Raw genomic sequence first — 19,802 nt, 5'->3', positions numbered from 1 at the left:
ACCTTCTTCTTTTGAACCATTTCCTTGCCAAGGTTGCAACCTTCTTGGGGTTCATGATCGCCTTTCACTCATGTGCTATTAAAAATAGAAGAGAAGAAGATCTTTAAGGGTCAAAAAAAAAAAAAAAAGGCAAAACACCTGAGTGCCTTGACACGCATAAACACGGTGCAATTGTACAGCCAGCAAAAGTTGTACAAGACGCTCCCTGCCATTGCTCTCACTTGGTGTCTGTTCTTGAAGTAAATGTGGCCTGCGATTCAGATTTGTTCTGCATGCTGTTCTCCAGCTAGGCAGTTCTTTTTTTCAAAAATGTTTTAATGTTTTATTATTTATTTTTGAGAGTGAGAGAGTCAGGACACCAGTGGGGAAGGGACAGAGAGAGACAGAGGGAGACACAGAATCCGAAGCAGGCTCCGGGCCCTGAGCTGTCAGCACAGAGCCCGATGCGGGGCTCGAACTCACCAACCGTGAGCTCATGACCTGAGCCAAAGTCGGACTCTTAAGTGACTGAGCCACCCAGGTGCCCCGAGAGCCTGCTGTTTTGATGCTCTGTCAGGAAAGCACACCTTGAGAATTGCTTATGTTGCCTGTCTTCTGTGTTGTGCAGGGTTTTATAGAGGGTCACTACGTTTACATGATAATACCTTTCAAAGTTAGATGCAGCGATACAAATCATTGTTTACGAGTATGTCAGACTTTATTGTGTCGGGGACGTTTCCTCCCCAATTATTTAAGCTTCCTATCACTGCAGTGACACGTTGCCGCAGAGTTGATGACCTAAGACAAAATAAGTGTATTATCTCACAGTTCTGAAGGTCCGATGGCCCCAAAATGAGTCTTAGGAGTGTCCCATCAAGACGTCAGCGGGCTGCGTTCCTTCCGGACTCTCCAGAGAAGACCCCATTTCCTCGCTCTTCCAGATTCTGGAAGCTGCCTCCATTCCTTGACCCTCGGGCCCTACCTTCTTCTTCAAAACACATCCCTCTGCTTCTGCTGTCACGCCCCGTTTTCCGACTCTTGACCCCTTGCCTCTTTCTGATGAGGATTTTTGTGATTATGTTGGGCCCGTTCAGACAATCCAGGATAGTCTCTCCATTTTAAGACCTGTAACTTAATCCCGTCTGCAAAGCCCCTTTGCACAGATTCTGAGTGTGGTTTCTACTGAATGCCTATCGCTTGGGCAATGCAAAGTTGAAAAATCGTAAGAACCATTGTCGGTCAGCGACCATCTGTATATATATCCATAGATATCTAGATGCAGATCTGTGTAGATCTCCATCCATCCATCCATCCATCCATCCATCCATCATCGTACATCCTGTTCTGTTTCTCTGGATAACCCCAACAAATTCAGCAGGAATAATATCCACCAATTTTACAGTAAGCTTAGAGAGCTTTGATAACCTTCCCAAGCACAAGGAGGGCACGTAGGGGGTCTAGGAGTCACGCCCAGGTCTGTGTGACCCCTCGGCCCTTGCCCTGCCCGTTACTGACGGCTGCTGGAAGCATTACAGGTGAACGGCCTGGCACCCCGAAGGTTAAATATTGCCCTGGTCACTCTCTCCAGAAATGCTAACTCGGGAAAAAGTGTCCCGGGAGGCAAGAGGTTAAGTGACCAGAGCCAACCTGTGACCTTTGCCCTCTTTCTCGTACCTCAAGATTCTCAAATCTCAGAGGGATGACGCGACCCAGACGCCACAGGAGAGAGAGGTCACGTGGCGCCGTCGCGTCTGCTGGAGGGCCTCTGCTTGTGTAAGCTTCCATAGCTGTCGGCTCATGGGAAGACCTGCCATTTTGACGGAACCCGTACGACGTGCGAGACGTTGTACCCGCCTTCTCTATAATCCCTACCGCGGTCCTGCCAAGGTTGACTTCATGTTGTAGCTGCCGTGACCAGACAACGTTTAACGACTAATGTGGGCCGGGCGGCTCTGCGTTATCTTTTAACCAAGCCATTGGCCTCCAAGCTTGCCCACTTCATTGCCTTAGACTGGGGAGGGACATATCCCTTCCCTTCCGCACCACGAGTGAAGGTGAGAGGTACACAACCATGGGTGGTGGGGAGAGCTGGGACGTGTAGGGGAGCATGTGGATGCCCCGCGGGCTCTCGCAGACTCCAGCACAGCCACGTTTTAAAGGCGAGGAAGGCAGACCTCAGAATGCGAGCCTCGTGCCGTCCCACAACTCACGATCGCTGAAGCCCGGGTTCCGCTCAGGTCTTGGAGACTCCGGTGTCATTTCCCCTCAGTGCTTCTCCGGGCAGGGTCGGTGGTTACTTCAAAGCAACTCAGATGCAAAACGATCTGCCTGTGCCGCGGGGGATGCCAACCACCCCCCTCCTCCCCGAAAGGAATCCCACTACTGCTCATGCAACACGGCGGAGCAGACACCTGCTACCTTGGCATACTTTGCCTCGATGCCACACTTCCCTACCAGGCCCCGATGAAGGTCTGATCGTGTATTTAAAAAAAAAAAAAAACCCTGTCCCACTGTGATGGCTGTACCCCTCCATCTGTCCCATGCTGGGTGAAATGGGCTACAGCTGCAAGCAGCACCTGCCAGGGAGCCAGACCCGGTGGGTACCTAGGGGGTGGGGAGCGATTTAGCAGGTGGATACTACAAGCTGGCAAAGATTTTCTTACCCTTTGGGAGCCTTAAGAGAAATGAAAACAAAGGAAATGAAATGCAGGAGTGGGAGGTGGGCGGGGGGTGGGGGGTGGGGGAGGAGACCAAGGCTGGTGCCTCTGGACTTTTATTTTCAATGCACGAGGTCATCTTGCATTTGCATTGTGGAGAGGGAAGGTGACCCGTCCTCCACCCCAAAGCAGATTGAAATGGCACACTTCCCTGTGGGTGACACTCGGGTTGAGTCTACAAGGGCTCTGCTGTGGGCAAGGGGAGAGAGCTGAATCTCCGTGCCAGCGGCCTCACCGGCTTCTTCTTCTCTTTCTCCCCCTTTTTGGTGAAAGGAAAAATCAAGAACCACATCTTAGAGCGGCCCACCTTCCCCGATGCGAGGATATAGTAACAGCTTCTCCGAAAACAGGCCTAAGGCCATGCCTTGTGGTTCTCTCTCAAGGGGAGGGGACTATCACTGAACTGTCATGGAGAACACCAAGCAAGAGAAAGTGAGCTTAAACAGCGGCATGAGGAAGGATTCACTTTCATGAAATGAATAATTTGATTTTATTTGTTTTGGAAGTGATTCACCATCATTTTTTTTTAAACAAAAAATGAGAACATTCAAATAAACGAGAGAAGAAGTTACCCATAATCCCTCTACTCAGAGACGGCCACTGGCCAACATCTTGGTGTTTATCCAAGAAACCCGTTTTGGTTGCAAGGTTGATGAGATACGAAAACAAGCCACCCGGTGAGAAGGACTTTGGGCACGGAAACAGCCGCCATCTGGGGTCAAACGTGCTGCCATTGTCCTGTTGGAAGCAGAGGGCTCCGGCAGATGTCAGGCCCAGCCCCCTGCTATGATTTAGTGAGAGGGCAGCCATCAGCTGTCACCCTGTAGGAAAGTCATCTCATAGCCACCCCCAGTGTGGAGTTCAAGATGGCCACACAACAAAAGTTAGTTTTAAAGGCCCTTTATCAAAAAGGAAGCGGGACACAAACTAAAATGTAGTGTATCCAGTTTATCCATGTGTTCTCCTTTCCTCCCTCCCTCCCCCTCCCCCTTCCTCCCTCCCCCTTCCTCCCTTCCCCTTCCTCTCTCCCTCTTCCCCCACTCCCTTTTTTCCTTCTTTCGCTTCCTCTTCCTTCCCTCCTCTCCTTCCTCCTTTCCTTCTTTCCTTCCTCCCTCTGTTCCTTTCCTTCTTTCCTCCCTCCCTCCTTCCTTCCCTTCCTCCCTCCCTTCCTTCCTCCCTCCCTTCCTTCCTTCCTTCCTTCCTCCCTTCCTCCCTCCTTCCCTTCCTTCCTTCTTCCCTTCCTTCCTTCCTTCCTTCCTTCCTCCTTCCCTTCCTTCCTTCTTCCCTCCCTCCCTCTCCTTCCTTCCTTCCTTCCTTCCTCCTTCCTTCCCTCCCTCCCTTCCTTCCTTCTTCCCTCCCTCCCTCCCTCTCCTTCCTTCCTCCCTTCCTCCCTCCCTCCCTTCCTTCCTTCTTCCCTCCCTCCCTCTCCTTCCTTCCTTCCTTCCTTCCTTCCTTCCTTCCTTCCCTTCCTTCCTTCTTCCCTCCCTCCCTCCCTCTCCTTCCTTCCTTCCTTCCTTCCTCCCTCCTTCCCTCCCTCCCTTCCTTCCTTCTTCCCTCCCTCCCTCCCTCTCCATCCTTCCTTCCTTCCTTCTTTCCTTCCTTCCTTCTTCCCTCCCTCCCTCTCCTTCCTTCCTTCCTTCTTTCCTTCCTTCCTTCCTCCCTCCCTCTCCTCCCTCCCTCCCTCCCTCTCCTTCCTTCCTTCCTTCTTTCCTTCCTTCCTTCCTCCCTCCCTCTCCTCCCTCCCTCCCTCCCTCCCTCTCCTTCCTTCTTTCCTTGTTTCCTTCCTTCCTTCTTCCCTCCCTCCATCTCCTTCCTCCCTCCCTTCCCTTCCTTCCTTCCTTCCTTCCCTCCTCCCTCCCTCCTTCCCTCCCTCCCTCCCTCCCTCCATCCCTCCCTCCCTTCCTTCCTTCTTCCCTCCCTCCCTCTCCTTCCTTCCTTCCTTCCTTCCTCCCTCCCTCCCTCCCTCTCCTTCCTTCCTTCCTTCCTCCCTCCCTCCCTCCCTCCCTTTCCTTCCTTCTCCCTCCCTCCCTTCCCTTCCTTCCTTCCTTCCTTCCTTCTTTCCTTCTTTTTTTTTTTTTTTTCCAACTCTTAGCCCCTGTGTTAGTTCTGAGCTCCATGCAGCTCAGGGCTCACTGTCCAATGAGTGACGTAGACAGACACGTGGTGGCACCAGTATGAGGAGCAATAAGACAGAAGTGACTTGAGGTGGCCCCAGAAGCCTAAAGAAGGTATGGAGTTCCTACCTCTGCCTGGATTACAGAGAGACAGACAGAAAAGCTTCCCTGGTGTCCTCTGTACTCCATTGCACAGCGTCCTGCCCACTGGCGGAGGGCTGGTGACCATCTTTCCTCACGACTACAAGCTCCGGGAGGGCAGAGACCACTTTTATCCCCAGAGCCCGGGCAGTGCCAGCTGCAAACATTGTCCAGACAGATGCAGTGAGAGAATGTACGCGCCGCGCTGAAGGGTGTTTGTGGTGACATCTGTTGTTCTGCCTCTTATCCCTTCTTCCCCTCTTTCAGTGACGCCGCCCTCAGTCTGTGGGTTTGGGGAAGGCTGTGATCTCATACCCACATCGCAGACCGTGGGGCGCACAGAGGCACGGGGCACAGCTTGGCCGATCAGATTCTCTTGTCTCCCGGGGACAGGGACGAGCTGGCCTCAGCCACGGTTGTACTCAACCTGCTGCCAGCCCCCCCCACTGCCTGGTTGTCCAGCTCTTTCTGGAAGTCTCTGACGAATCGGTGTCTTTCCAAAAGATCCTTCCTCCTAACTGCTGTCAGTCGGAATACATTTACCCCGCCTGCCAGAAAAACACATCTAATGCCCGCTTTCTCTCCTTTAAAGTTTTTAATTGAGGTGAAAGTCACGCGACATAAAATGAGCCGTTTGAAAGTTCAGAATTCAGCGGCATTTAGCGCAGTCACAGTGTTGTGCGGCCCCCACCTCGATCAAGCTCCAAAATAGTTTCAACGTCCCTTAAGTAGTCAGTCTCCATGACCCGTCCCCCAGGCCCTGGCAACAGCTAGTCTGCTTTCTGTCCATGGATTTACTCCTTCTGGATATTTCATATAAATCGAATCGTACAATACACGGCGTTTTGTGTCTGGTTTCTTTCACGTCGCGTGATGTTTTTAAGGTTTGTCTACATCATAGCAGGTATCGGTACTCCTGATTATTCAGTACAGCTGAATAATATTCCCTTGTAAGCATGCATCACTTTTGTTCCTCCATTCATTCACCGATGGGCATTTGACCCGATTCCGCCTTCTGGCTATTGTGCAGCCTTCTGACATACTCGTGAAGAAGGGGCATGAGTTTGGAAGGGGAGGAAAATGGGAAGGGACATTTGAAGACCAGGGAGGCACTTGAAGGGAGAAATTTTCCTAGCTGGCTTGTGCCCATTCTAATCATCCAGGCGAGAGTCTGGTCCTCCACACAACGGCTACATACGGTGATCTTTGTAAAAGGTACATCAGATCACTTCACTTTTCTGCTGAAGACACTCTATCCCGCAGTACATTCCCCTCTGCTCACTATGCCATGGCCACGGCACTGCTCTCCTTTCTGTTCCTATAATACACCAAGCCCACCTCCACCTCAGGGCCTTTGCACCTGCCAGACTCTGGCAGAAACGCTCTTCTCCCTGAACTTCTCAAGGCCAGCTCCCTCTCATCAGGCAAATACCACCTTTGCAGGGAAGCCTGCTCAACCACTGTAGGAATGTTCTCCCCATCCACTCCCACCGCCCCCGGAAACTGAACTGTCTCATTTCCTGCCTGTTCATTTGTATATGGAGTTTATTATTTGCTTGCTTTGGTTTTGGTCTTTGATTTCCTCCTGCTCTGGCCTCTTGAATTCGCCAGAATAAAAGCTCCAAGCGGGTCAGGAATGCTTTGAATCCTCAGTGCACAGAAGACTGCTTGGAAAATAGAAAGGAATCAGTAAGTCACCGTTCAAAGGGCCGATGGCTGGACATGATCCAGCACAGAAATGGCGAGGCTTACGGTGTGGCTGGTGCAGAGAAAGAGAGCAGGAGGTCCATGGCTTGTGGTGGAAACAATGGCTGTGTCCAGATTTTCCGAGAGGCTTCCGTATACCAGGCTTAGTCCACTTTAGTTTTAGGACTTCTTGAGACTTGATTATGTTGTGGCACTGCTGAAATGGGATATTTACTTATTATTCCTCTCTCGGAGTCGGCGTAGGAACCCTAGAGGGGTGCTGCTCCTGGGAGGAGGCTTTGCCAAGGGGAGGCAGCGTGGAGGATGGGAGGAGATAAAACTCGTCTTCTCTTTAAGTGCTGTGTGGCTTTGGACAAATCACCTAACCACTCTGAAGTTCAGGTTTCTCCATTTCAGCAAAAAATGGAGAGTATTTGCGAAGAACAGCTCTGTGGCCTCCTATTATGAAACGTAGGGGTGGATTTGTAAATACTCTTGGGTCTCCCTCAGAACAACGCTGCGCCGTTGAGCGTGATTAGTGTTCTCATTTTATGGTTGAAGGTCCGAGAGGGTAAGTTGAGGTCAATCGGTAACCACTGGAGGAGCTGAGACTGGGGTCCCGTGTCCGGTTCCCAGTCCGGGATCTTCCCCTGCATACCTCACCAGGCTGTTGTGATGATTCATGATAAATGATAAGCACGTGCACTGAGATTTCTCTCCCAGAGTTGTCGTATCCCTGAACCTGGCAGCAGGCTGGGTGTCCTTGCTTCTCATGGCCATTTCTGGATCTTTGTCCCGGTTGCCGTGAAACCTCTGATTTTAGAGTTCAGGCCATCAGACCGCATCATTTGCTGCCATTTCTTGGTGCATCGACTACTGACCCCTCTTTTCTTGAAGACGTTAGCACCTCCCCGGTCGTTACTCCTTCTAGAATGACTCCTGCCAATCTTCCTGGAGATGTCAATACACACACAGATATCCCCTTGAATACTCGGGCCACTCGATTTCCTTCATCCTTTTTAGTTTCCTTTTTTGATGAAAAAACACACACACACAGCTTTATTGAGCTATAATTTACATCCTATAAAATTCCTTTATTTCCAGCGTGCAACGCAATGATTTTTTTTAAATGTTTATTATTTTTGAGAGAGTGAGAGAGAGAGAGAGAGTGGGGGGGGGGAAGGGCAGAGAGAGAGGGAGACAGAGGATCCAAAGCGGGCTCTGCACGGACAGCAGCGAGCCCGATGCGCGGCTGGAACTCACGAGCTGTGAGATCGCGACCTGAGCTGAAGTCAGATGCTCAACCAACTGAGCCACCCAGGCTCCCCCAACTCAATGATTTTTAATGAATTTATCGAGTTGGGCGACCAGCACTAGAGCCCGATTTTAAGACATTTTTGACTGCCTATTTGCTGTCACTTTTCACTCCCACCCCTCGGCTCCAGCCAAGCCCTAATTTGCTTCCCATATCCACAGATTTGCCTTTGCTAGACATTTCATATAAATGGAATCACACAACATGTGACCTTCTGGGTCTGGATTCTTCCACCTAGCATAATGTTTTCAAGGTTTCTCCATGTTGTAGCATGAATTACTGCTTCGTTTCTTTTCACGGTAGAATAATACCCCGTTATATGGGTAAAGTACATGTCGTTTATTGATTCATTACAGGCATTTGTGTTGTTTCTGCTTCTTGGCCACCGTGGATAAGGCTGCTAGGAAATTCACACGCAAGTCTTTGTGGGGATAGACGTCTTCATGTCTCCTTGGTGGATACCTAGGAATGGAATTGCTAGGTCCCATGGTAAATTTATGTTTAACGTTTTTTTGTTTGTTTGTTTGTTTGTTTTTAATACTTATTTATTTTTGAGACAGAGAGAGACAGAGCATGAACAGGGGAGGGCCAGAGAGAGAGGGAGACACAGAATCCGAAACAGGCTCCAGGCTCTGAGCTGTCAGCAGAGAGCCCGACGCGGGGCTCGAACTCACGGACCGTGACATCATGACCTGAGCCGAAGTCGGACGTTTAACCGACTGAGCCACCCAGGCGCCCCAATTTATGTTTAACGTTTTAAGAAACTGCCAACTTATTTCCCAAAGGAATTTCATCATTTTATATCCCCACCAGCAGCGTGCGAAGAAGGTTCCGGTTTCTCCCAGTCCTCATCAACACTTGGTGACGTCTATCTTTCTGATCTCAGCCATGCCCTAAAGGAGTATAGTGGTACTTACCGTCGGATGGATTTGCAGTCCCTGGTGGCTAATGTCGAGCATCCTTCATGTGTTTCTTGCCTGACCTCTCACTTCCTTTACCGCTTCTGTGCTTGTAATCTGGTCTTCCACCTTAAAACGGTCACACACTATCACCGTCAGACCTTGGACCCTGCCGTTACTTCCTCCGTCTCAATTTTGAACGTTCCACTTTTTTTTTTTTTTTTTTGGACAGAGAGAGAGGGAAAGAGAGAGAGACAGAACATATACAGGCACGTGAGCAAGAGAGGGGCAGAGAGAGGGGGAAGGAGAGAATCTTAAGTGGGCTCTACGCCCAGCGTAGAGCCAGATGCGGGACCGGATCCCCCGACCATGAGATCGTGACCAGAGCTGAAATCGAGAGTCGGGTGCTCAACCGGCTGAGCCACCCAGCCACCTCTTAAACATTCCACTTTTGACCACCACTGCTCTTCCAGCTCACCACCTCTTCCCCTACAACAATTTTTGAATGCTACCACGTCAAATTCCGTTGGTCCTGATACCATTCCATGGTGTCTTCATTTCCGCACCTCTTCACTTTAGGCCCCATGAGCTGTCGTCACTGTCGCTCCCCCGCATGTCCCTCCACTCATGGTGCTTTCTCGGTAAACCCACAGCTCTGGTTGCCTCTGAAGCTATGCCTGTTACGCAGTTTTCCACACACTGAAGATGGCTCGCGAGGAAACACGAGGGAGGCTGTCTTTAAATGCATGGCCACAACCCTCGAGGTGTGTGTGGCGATGCCTGGCAATCATCTTAGCCCGTTCTATGTATTCACCCTCCCCCTCCCCAGCCTGGCCATTTGCTACCTTATCCTTCCGCCTCGAACCCTCAAGACATCCTTTCCAAGCCATTCTTGGCTGATGTCCTTGCTTCCTATTTCGCTGAGAAAATAGAAACAGCTAAGAAGACTCAACCAGCCATTGGCACTGTGTTCATCCACCCACGGGCATCTGCTCCTACTCTCCTCCCTCCCTGTGCTGTGGCTGGAAGGTCCTTGCTGCTAATCTAAGGCCGACTCACCACTCACGATTGCAACCCGCCCCCTCCTCTCTATTTATGGAGATTCCTCCAAGAATTGCCTTCTCTTCTAGGCGGTGGCATGCCAATGTGCTACCATAACACCTGTCTTAATCAAGCCCTCTTCGGACTCCACATCCCTTATAACTGCTCTCTTTCTCCATTGCTCTGTTCCCAGGAGCAGCAAACTTCCTCAGTAGGTTTTTCTTCCACACTTTTTTGTCCCCAAGTCTTCTCTTCCAAGTCTTCCTTGAACCCACGCAAGTCAGGATTATAAGCCCACCGTCCACCGTAGCAGCCCCTGGCAAAGCCGAGACACCCTTCAACGATGCTTGATCCCATGATCAAGTCTTAGGTCTCACTCGACTTGACCCATGGCAGCATTTTAAAGATTTCGTCAGTCCTTCTTTCTTGGAAGCAATTCTCTTACTTGGCTTCTCCTCCCACCCCAGTGGTTTTATGTCTTCCTTGCTAATTTTTCCACATTGTGCCAACTTCAAAATTCAGAGAATGCTCATGCTTAGCTCTTGGCCCTCTCCTCTAGCTACACTCACTTCTAGAGTGTTCTCATCCACGGGCATGGGTGTCAACACCTCTGTAAACTAGAACCGGGCCAACTAAATCTCCAGTTCGGATCTCCGCTCCACATTCAGAGACCCGCATCGCCTACTCAAAATTTCCACCGAGCAGAAATTTGTTTTCTCGTGGTTCCGGAGGTGAGAAGTCTGAGATCAAGGTGTTGGCAGATCTGGTTCCTTCCGAGGGCTGTGAGGCAAGGGTGTGTTCTAGGCTCTTCTCCCTGGGTCCTCTCGTGGTCTTCTCTCTGTACGCACCTGTGTCCATCATGTTTGGAATAACATCCTGTCTCCTTACAAGGTCCTACCCGATTATTTGCCTCCTACCTACCCCTTAACATTTCTCTGCACATCTTCCCCATCATACGAGCTGCCTTATTCTGTCTGTTAGCAGGCCAGCCTCTCCCCAGTCGTTCTTTTCTCTCTCCCTGGGAACAGTCTTCTCTTAGCTTTTCATGTAACTGGCTCCTTCTCATGCTCAGGACTCACCCGATATGTGACCTACTTGGATCACCCAAAGTAGCCATCCTCCAAGCTCAATCTACCACCCCATTTTTCTTTCCTAACACATACCACGTGCAATCATCTTACGGAGCATTTGTTCATCTACTTGTTTACTGTACATCTCCTTCTATGAGTATATGGTTGTGGCACAGTCAAGACCTGGTCAGTCTTGGTTACCACGCCACCCCAGCCCTAAGGGCTCGACACATGTTTGTTGAAAGAGGGGAAAAAATGAGAAAATAGGTCAATGGGATCCTGTCATGCACCACCCCCTCCCCCAGATTAGGAATCTTTACACGGACTACACGATGGTCCTGGAACAATGATTTGGACACACACACGCACGCATTCAGATAGATACAGGAGACAGAACAGGCAGGAGATCAGATTAAAAAGAGAGTTTGGAATGGATAGTGTCAGTCCTTTTTGCTTATGTAACCGGTCTTAAAAATACGATCCTTCTCCAGCTGAAACAGGAAGCTATGAATTCTAGAAGATTTGGTGGGGAAGGCCTCTCTCTGCCTTTGGACGGATGGTACCCAGCTGAGCTGTGTGACAAGGAAGGTGAGATCATCTTCAGCAGCTGCCCCCGAACTTGAAACGGGTTGATTGATATGACAAACTCTTTCCACGGAGAACATAAATCAAAGATGACTGGCAGCCAAGTAAACATTTTAGAACTAGAGTAATTAGGGATATATTAGCAATTAAAATAAACTTATTATCATTAACAAAATTAGCAGTTGCTTGCAAATTTCCCCGGGGTCCTCATTTCAAGTGTATCCTCGTAGATTATATTAAGGCAGGATTAATGTTTTTGGAGATAGAGTTTTAATTTTTGTGGATTTCACTTTCTCCCACCCTTGCCCATTGTTGGTAGAACTCAGTGGTTCCCAGACAAGATCTTGGGTTTTCTGTGAGCTGGCCGCAGGTGTTCTAACACTCAAACGGAACAAAGCTGTTGTTCGCCCAGTTCTCAGAGAAAATTAAATTAGTGCATACAATTTTTTAGCTTTTGCTCCTCCAATTTGTTTTTGGGCGGGGGGGGGCCTCAGTACCTGCTACTACCTGTCCTCCAGGAAGGGCTAAAAAAATGACAAAACCCCCGAACTTGAAACAAACTAATCAACGAATCAGGGAAAAACTTGGTCGGCAGCCTTCCGAGATCAAGAGCCTCTTCCTCCAGGGGAAACGTGTGCTAATGGGTCCAACTCTCGGGACGGTGACGGAGGCACGACTGACCCCTGTTGGTCTAACCACTGGCTGTACCCGGGGGTCTTCCCTGGGACAAGCCATCGCCCTCCACCTTTCCTCGCACGTGACAACAAAAACGGAGACGGGCCGAGCACTTAGTGGAGGCAAACTCTTGACACGTCCTCTCTTGTAAACCTCTCTGAAACGCAAGCAGGCAGGCCCTTTACTTTTCCCATTTCACAGACGAAGGAACAAGAAAGTCAAGTGAATTGTTGAATGCTCAGTGGGGGAGGAGCAGACCCCGATGACTCTGCTCTGAGTAGGTGCAGATTAGTAAAAGGCCTTCCGGAAGGGTCAACTCTTACTTGTATTAAGCTAACGGAGACGGGCAGCATTTTGGATCAAGCTAGCAAAGACAGGCAAGAAGTTTGGAGGTGTTCAGGTGCTTACGCGAGGGGCCAAGTACACGGAGGTGGCTCTGTCACCTGGGCAGCCTGTGTAAGTAAGCCAAAACTGAAGCCAGACTCAATTCCTACAAATGCCTCAAGGTGACCGAGGCGGAACCTACAGACAACCAATCACAGCCAACGGGGCTTTCCCAAATAAGGCAACTGTTTAAGCTATAAGCCGATCCAATGATTTCCTTGCTTTGCTTCCCGTCTTCTCTATAAAAACTTGTCCACCAGCTCCTGGGAGGGAGGCACACCTGACCACTCAGTTTGGCACAGCCCGATTCAAACCCATGTTTGCTCAAACAAACTCTTGACGGTTTTAGTGTACCTCGCTTTATCTTTTAACAGATGGAAAACTTGCAGAGAATAATAATCATTTTACACTTGCTTTTGAGATGTGTTCTTGTACTTGCATGGAATCATCGGAGAGTCTGAGGTTTGAGGAACTCACATCTGATAATGCATATTTATTTTTATGTCAAAAAAAATTTTTCATGTTTATTTGAGAGAGAGAGAGAGAGAGAGAGAAAAGAGTGAGCGGGAGAGGGGCAGAGAGAGAGGGAGTCACAGAATCCGAAGCAGGTTCCAGGCTCTGAGCTGTCAACATAGAGCCCAAAGCGGGGCTCAAACCAGGGAACTGTGAGATCATGACCTGAGCTAGAGTTGGCTGCTTAACCCACTGAGGCACCCAGGTGCCCCTATTTTAATTTTTTTAGATACTTATGCATATTTTTTTCTTTTCTTTTCTTCTTTTCTTTGCTTTTCTTTTCTTTTCCTTTCTTTTTTCTTTTCTTCTGTTTTCTTTTCCTTTCCCTTTCCTTTCCTTTCCTTTCCTTTTATTAATTTTATATATTGTCACTTTCGCTAACATGCAGTGTAGTCTTGGCTTCAGGAGTAGATTCCCATGATTCATCACTTACAGACAACACCCAGTGCTCATCCCAGCAAGTGCCCTCCTCAATGCCCATCACCCATTCTCCCCACCAACCCACAGGAATAGTTAATCCTTACTGAGCGCTTCCTAAATGGCAAGTGCTCTTCTAAGAGCTTTACATACATTGTCTCAATTACCCCTAACTGTGCCTGGAAGGCACTTGATAAATATTTGCTGATGGATGGAAGAAAGGAAGCAAGCAAGCAAGCAAGCAAGTAATTGATATTATAGAGGTGCTGGTAAACTTGGGGGTTTACCTGTCACGAAGACGCAATGAGGAAACTCTTCTGGCGGAATATTAATACCATTGAAATGTAACCACAGTTACATTTCATAAAAATACTAAATTATATATAATAATGAAAATAATAAGAACCAAATAGCTTTCTAGGTCGTCTCTTGAATTTATCCAGCGCAAAAGAAGAAGGAGGATCATTTTGCTGTTATTGGAAATTAAAAAAGAAAAAAACCCTTTCTGAGATTTACTTCTCCTACTTATGTACACAAAAATGTCGTAGTCATTTCCCCAGGAGGCCGCACTCATCTAGTTACATTTCCAGGGGCCAAAGAAACAAGTCTGTTTTGAATAATTATTTGCATAAATAGACACACACCGTGACTCTAAACAATCTCATTCAGTTTGAGTAAAATAAACTCCAATTTGCCTGGAGCTGTCACATTGTGATTTATTCCCCCATTTCCCTTCTGTCAGTGGACTGTAACAATCACAGCACATCGTACACCTGTCCTATGTGCCCCATGGGTCCTTTGTTCCTAAGAGACAGAGGGACTGTGACGTTGGGCTGAGGGAGGACACATCAAAACCACCCCGGCCTGGCCCATGACAAATCATGAAGTAGATATTCCTGTTTCTCTGCTTTATCATCCGAGGCTCTTCTCCTTTCCACCAGAGTGGAGAACAATCGGTCAAGACCTTGCTCCCCAAAGGAGCTCCTATCCTACATTTTGGGGAAAAGGTATTAAGCCAAGGAAGTGTCCAATGGCCCGAAGAATGGGACACCCTTCCTGGATAACCTGATAGATCCCCTTAAAACACGGACATTTCCGTGGTGATCCTATTTAAGTCATGAGATGTGTGCATCCAGGATGCCACGCTCTTAAAGAGACTGGCTCACTGACTTGCTCATTCAATCGTTCAACAAAGATTTATTGAGCACCTAGTGAGTATCAGGAGTTGTGCTGAGAGGTAGGATTCGGAGATGAAAAATAAACTCCCTCCTGCCCTCAAAAGCGATGCAGGAGAGAATTCAGTTTGGGGCATAAAATTCTGGTAATATAGTCTCCTTGGGCCTCAGTTTCCTTATTGACAATATGTAAATGGTAACATTTTCTACCTCGAAGGGTTAATGTAAGAATTAGCTAACACTTTCAAAACACTGGACCACGTTGAGCACAGCTCCGTTGTTCGTTTACGTGCGTCTAAATGGATAGGAGACCCCTGCTCCATAGATACTAAGTTTCATAGGTAACAGACTTTAAGTTTCATAGGAAAATTTCCAGGCCCTTCTGACCCCCACAGGATTTAAGAGTGAGGGCGTCTGAGCGTGAGGATGAAAGTTCAGAGCCAACATATCAGATATCGGGGTTGCAACTGGTCTTGAGAACTTTCTAGAGTCCTAGAATCTCTCCCTCTTGTCTCTTGTGACCCAGAGGCCAAGGTCCTTTCTACTGGTCCTGACTTCATGCCTCTGTCATCTCAGAAACCACCCTTCTACCTGGCTTATCCCCCGGGACCAGCTCCCTGCCAGAAATAGACCTTTGTTAGCCTTGATGAACCTCTTGCTGTCACTTGGGGCATAGGCCCGTTTGCTAACCTCGCCTGCGGCTGATGGCATGTCACGTCCTCCGTGAGCAACCAGACGCCAGCTCACAGACCCCTCTCTCGGTGGCACAGCCATACGTTGCCTGTATGGTCAGCTCCACACACAAATGGGGGAAGCGTTAGCTCAAGAACGTGGAGTCATCTGCCTAATGCCACGCGGTAGCAGATCTGTGGATTTGAACCGGGTCTCCGAGGCCAGAGCTCATGCTCCTCGCCCGGCAACGTGTTGCTTCCAAAACATAGTGAAACGACCAGAACCAGGCTTTTGGGCAGGATGGGTGGATGTCACCTAAATTGATAGCTGGAGTGTTTTGGGAGTCTCCTTGGAGCTCCAAATGGTTCTCCCACTGTGGGGACATAGTGCCTGAGATCCCACCATTCTGTTCTAGTTGAGCTGGCATTCGTGGCCTCCATGACCCCTCATCTGATCACCCCATGCAATTGTGTCCATAGCCAAACTGACTGGCTTTCCAGCCCCTCCTGCACTCCACCCTCCTGGCTCCTGTCTCTCTGCCCCACTTCACGTTCTGGTCGCCACTTGGCAAACCCTAATACTCGGCAACAGTGAATGCTTAACAGGTTCCTGCTGAAAGAACACATTTCTTTACGCTCCACGTTACTCTATGAATCTTCTTTCATAACGTAAACATCACACACATTTCAAGATGAGACCACGGACTCTGTACTATTTACTAAGATTGGGATGGAAGAAGTTTTTAAACAATATTTTACACATACTTTCTCTCTCTCTCTCTTTGCAAAGGGACAGAGGGTAATAATTACTTTGTAATAATAATATAGGCAAAACAAAACCATAAAACTCCTCGAAGAAAATGTCCGGAGTAAGTTCCTTGACGTCAGTCATGGTGATGATTTTTCAGGCAGGGGGGAGAATCTGACAACAAAAGCAAAAGAAACCAAAACAGAAAGAAACATGTGGGACTACATCAAGCAAAATGAAAAGGCAACCTATGGAATGGGAGAAAATATTTGCAAATTATGTATCTGACAAACGGTTAATAGACAAAAATGTAAAGAACTCAGGCAACTCAATAGCCAATTTTTTACTTAAAAATGGACAGAACATCTGCATCGATATTTTTTCGAAGAAGGCGTACACATGGCCACCAGGCACATGACAAGGTGCTCATTGGGAAGATGCAAATCAAAACCACAATGAGGTATTACTTCACACCTGTTATAACGGCCATTCTCGAAAAGACAAGCATGAACGTGGGTTGGTGAGGATGTGGAGAAAAAAACTCTCTTGCACTATTGGTGGTAAAGTGAATTGGTGGGCGGCCACTGTGGAAAACATTATGGAGGTTCCTTAAAAAATTAAAAATAGAACTTACCGTACGATCCAGAATTCCATTCCTGGGTATTTATCTGACGAAAATGAGAACACTAATTCAAAAAGATACCTGCACTCCCGTGTTCTTGCAGGATGATTTATAATACACAAGACGTGAAAGCAACCTAAGCGTCCATCAGAAAATGAATGGATAGGGGCGCCTGGGTGGTTCAGTCGGTTAAGTGTCTGACTTTGGCTCAGGTCACGATCTCTCAATCTCTCAGTCTGTGAGTTTGAGCCCCGCGTCGGGCTCTGTGCTGACAGCAACTCGCCTGGAGCCTGCTTCAGATTCTGTGTCTCCCTCGCTCTCTGCCCCTCCCCTGCTCGTGCTCTCTCTTAGATATGAATAAATGTTAAAAAAAATTTTTAAAAATGAATGGATAAATAAAATGTGGTTATACATATATATGAAATACTTCTCAGTCATAAAAAGATTATATGTGTGTGTATATATATAGTGTATATATATGTAGTGTATATATATAGTGTATATATATATAGTGTATATATATAGTGTATATATATAGTGTGTATATATATATATATATATATATATATATATATATATATTTCAGTCGTTAAAAGAAGGAAATCTTGTCATTTGTTACAACATGGATGACCCTTGAGGGTATTACATCAAGTGAAATAAGTCAGGCAGAGAAAGACAAATACTCTAGGATCTCACTTATATGCAGAATCTAAAAACAAACAAATGAACTCAGAGATACAAAGAATAAATCAGTTCTGGTTGCCAGAGGCTGGGGGGGGGGGACAAAATGAGTGAAGGTGGTAATAAACAAACAAACAAACAAACAAACAACTTTGTCATCCCTTAAAGCGCTGACATATGAACATATGAAGCTAACCGAGGATGAATTACTGATGTCCTTCCCAGTCCAGAGTTGGGTAAAGCGAATTGGGCACTTTGGGGAGGGGTCTGGGGAAATGCGAGAGGAGTAACGGGAATTCCAGGAGATGCACTTTCTATTTTTGGCAGCCACAAAGTGGTGGGTGGGTAGGGAAAGTTGCTGAGGGTGGTGTTTTAAGAAAACCTGTTAGCAGGAGATCGGTGCTGGGCTGTGACTAAGGAGATGAAATCCAACGAGGACAACTACCCTTTACAGGGAGGCTGTTTTTAAAACGTGTCTTTCTTTTACTCAAATCATCTCTTTAAAAACCTCCACCAGAATCCCTTGAAGTTATTTGTTATCCCGCATCTTACAGATGAGAAGTTTAAGCCCGCCCCGCCGGCACGGGCAGTGAGGGCGCCATCCTGACCCCCCCTTGGCTCCGGAGCGCGTTAACTCCCCAGAGAGGAGAAAGTGGAGGGCGGGCTGGGAGGCACGCCTGGGAGGCGGATCCACCTGGAAGCGAGCGTCCGTGGTTCTCTTTAGACCGTCCAGACGATCTGGGGAAAGGGGACCCGTCCGGGGAAGGCGGGGTGGGGACGGGGAAGAGGACGGGGTGCGGGGAGGGGCGAGCGCTCGTCGCGGAGTCTCTGCTCCCTGCTTCTCGCGAGCTCGGGAAACGCGGCGGCGCCTGGCCCCGTGCGGCCGCCGTAGAGTCCTCGTTGCCATGGCTCCCGAGGTCCGCTGTGGACGCGCGGAGGCGTGACTGAGAAGCGTGTACGGAGTCCTAAGAGTCCCAGCTTCTTCCCGGGCCCGCGAACCCGAGAGGCGCCATGGGCCGGAGTAAGCGTCCCCTCCTCCCTGCCGCCCTCGACCGTCCCCCTTCCGGGCATCGTCCCACGTCCCAGGGGACCCGGGCCGCCGCCGCCCCTTCCCGCCCGCGCGCCCCGGCCCAACCCTGCGCTCCTCAGGTCCGGCTGGGCCAGCCCCTCCGCCGACCCGGCGGGCAGCCTTGCCTCCGCGGGGCTCCGGTTCCTCGTCCATAAAATGCGGTGGGCGAGAAAGGCGGGGGCTTCGTGAGAGGGGGTGGTGGAAGGTCCAGGGCTTGGTGGTGGAAGGTCCGGGGCCCAAGCGCCTCCTTGCTCGCCGGGTGGTCCCGGGCTAGTCACTGTCTCAGGGCTGCAGCGTCCACACTGTTCGATTAGGCATCGTACCCGGGGGTGGAGGGAACCGAAGCCGGCGCCCCCCTCCTCCACCTGGCAGCCTTGAGACCTAGAGCGAGTGACTTCACCCATGTGGGCCTAAGCCCCAGCTCCAAAACGAAGGCAGTAATAGAAGCGTTTTACCGACTTGGCTAAGTGTTGCTAAGGGTTTAAAAATACACCCGCAGAATGTGCAAAGTGAGGGGATTAACATCTTTATTTGCCCGCGAACGCCATCTTCGACTCTCCTCTCATTTATGACAATTTTGTACAGTTCAGCCTAATTGCTCACTTCTGGTGGAAGTGTCATAGTGAATATTTTTGAATCAAGAGACTGCTTGATGATGAGGTTTCTTCCGCGCAAGAGCTGACAGCCTGGTGATGGAGGGGGTGGGTGGTTTGTGAATAGGAAAAGCCCCAATCCTAAACCAGTTGTTGTTATTTGTTCTCACACTCCTTTCTAAAGCAGTAGACAAAAAAATTAGACCAACGTTGGTAAAAATTAAACGAAAACTTTGTCTCCCACCCGTGGAATCCTTAGCTATTACAAAAGGAAAACAAAAACCTTTGTACACACACAGATTGTGTATGACTGTTTATGGCAACTGCTTTCATAGTAGCTAAAAAATGGAAACAACCCAAATATTCTTCAACATGTGTTAATGAATTGGTCGCGGGCATGATTCCATTTATTACCTGGCCCCCACAGGTCCCCACTGTGGTAAGGCAATGCTTTGTTGTTTCCAGATGTTAATGGCAGCTCAGACCTGGAGCCCCCAAGCGTCCCAGTGATTTGGTATTACCCCTTCCCCAGGGTATTGTCACTCAAGTAAATGGCCAGCAGGCCTTTTGGAAAGGATTTGGATGAATCCTTGCCAACTATTCTTGGGGACTCAGCCTCTCTTTTAGACAACATGTTGTCAAATAAAACACAGGACACCCAATATTTTTATTCGCTAAATCTGGCAACCCTCGTTTCGGGTCCCCAA

At 48.8% G+C, this 19,802-nt stretch overlaps 1 protein-coding gene and 1 long non-coding RNA gene across 3 annotated transcripts in view; both read left to right on the top strand.

The window, feature by feature from the left end:
* The first annotated feature begins 461 nt into the window (after window positions 1–461).
* LOC122210748 lies at window positions 462–3,274 on the top strand. Of its 2 annotated transcripts, none has more exons than XR_006198217.1 (2): window positions 462–2,033; window positions 2,970–3,274. It is a non-coding gene; the product is annotated as an uncharacterized LOC122210748 (long non-coding RNA). The 2 variants fall into 2 exon arrangements; XR_006198218.1 differs by having other exon boundaries at window positions 462–2,575.
* Window positions 3,275–18,330: 15,056 nt separating this feature from the next.
* Window positions 18,331–19,802, top strand: part of DNAAF11 (dynein axonemal assembly factor 11) — a 77,222-nt gene continuing 75,750 nt past the window's right edge. The window contains exon 1 of the mRNA XM_042923582.1: window positions 18,331–18,454. Coding sequence (XP_042779516.1) covers window positions 18,445–18,454 — 10 coding nt within the window. The 5' untranslated portion in view covers window positions 18,331–18,444. The remainder of the gene's footprint in view (window positions 18,455–19,802) is intronic.

The sequence above is a fragment of the Panthera leo genome, chromosome F2 (assembly GCF_018350215.1).
Source record: "Panthera leo isolate Ple1 chromosome F2, P.leo_Ple1_pat1.1, whole genome shotgun sequence".
In the NCBI taxonomy this organism is placed as follows: domain Eukaryota; kingdom Metazoa; phylum Chordata; class Mammalia; order Carnivora; family Felidae; genus Panthera; species Panthera leo.
This window is presented reverse-complemented; position numbering and strand designations above follow the sequence as displayed.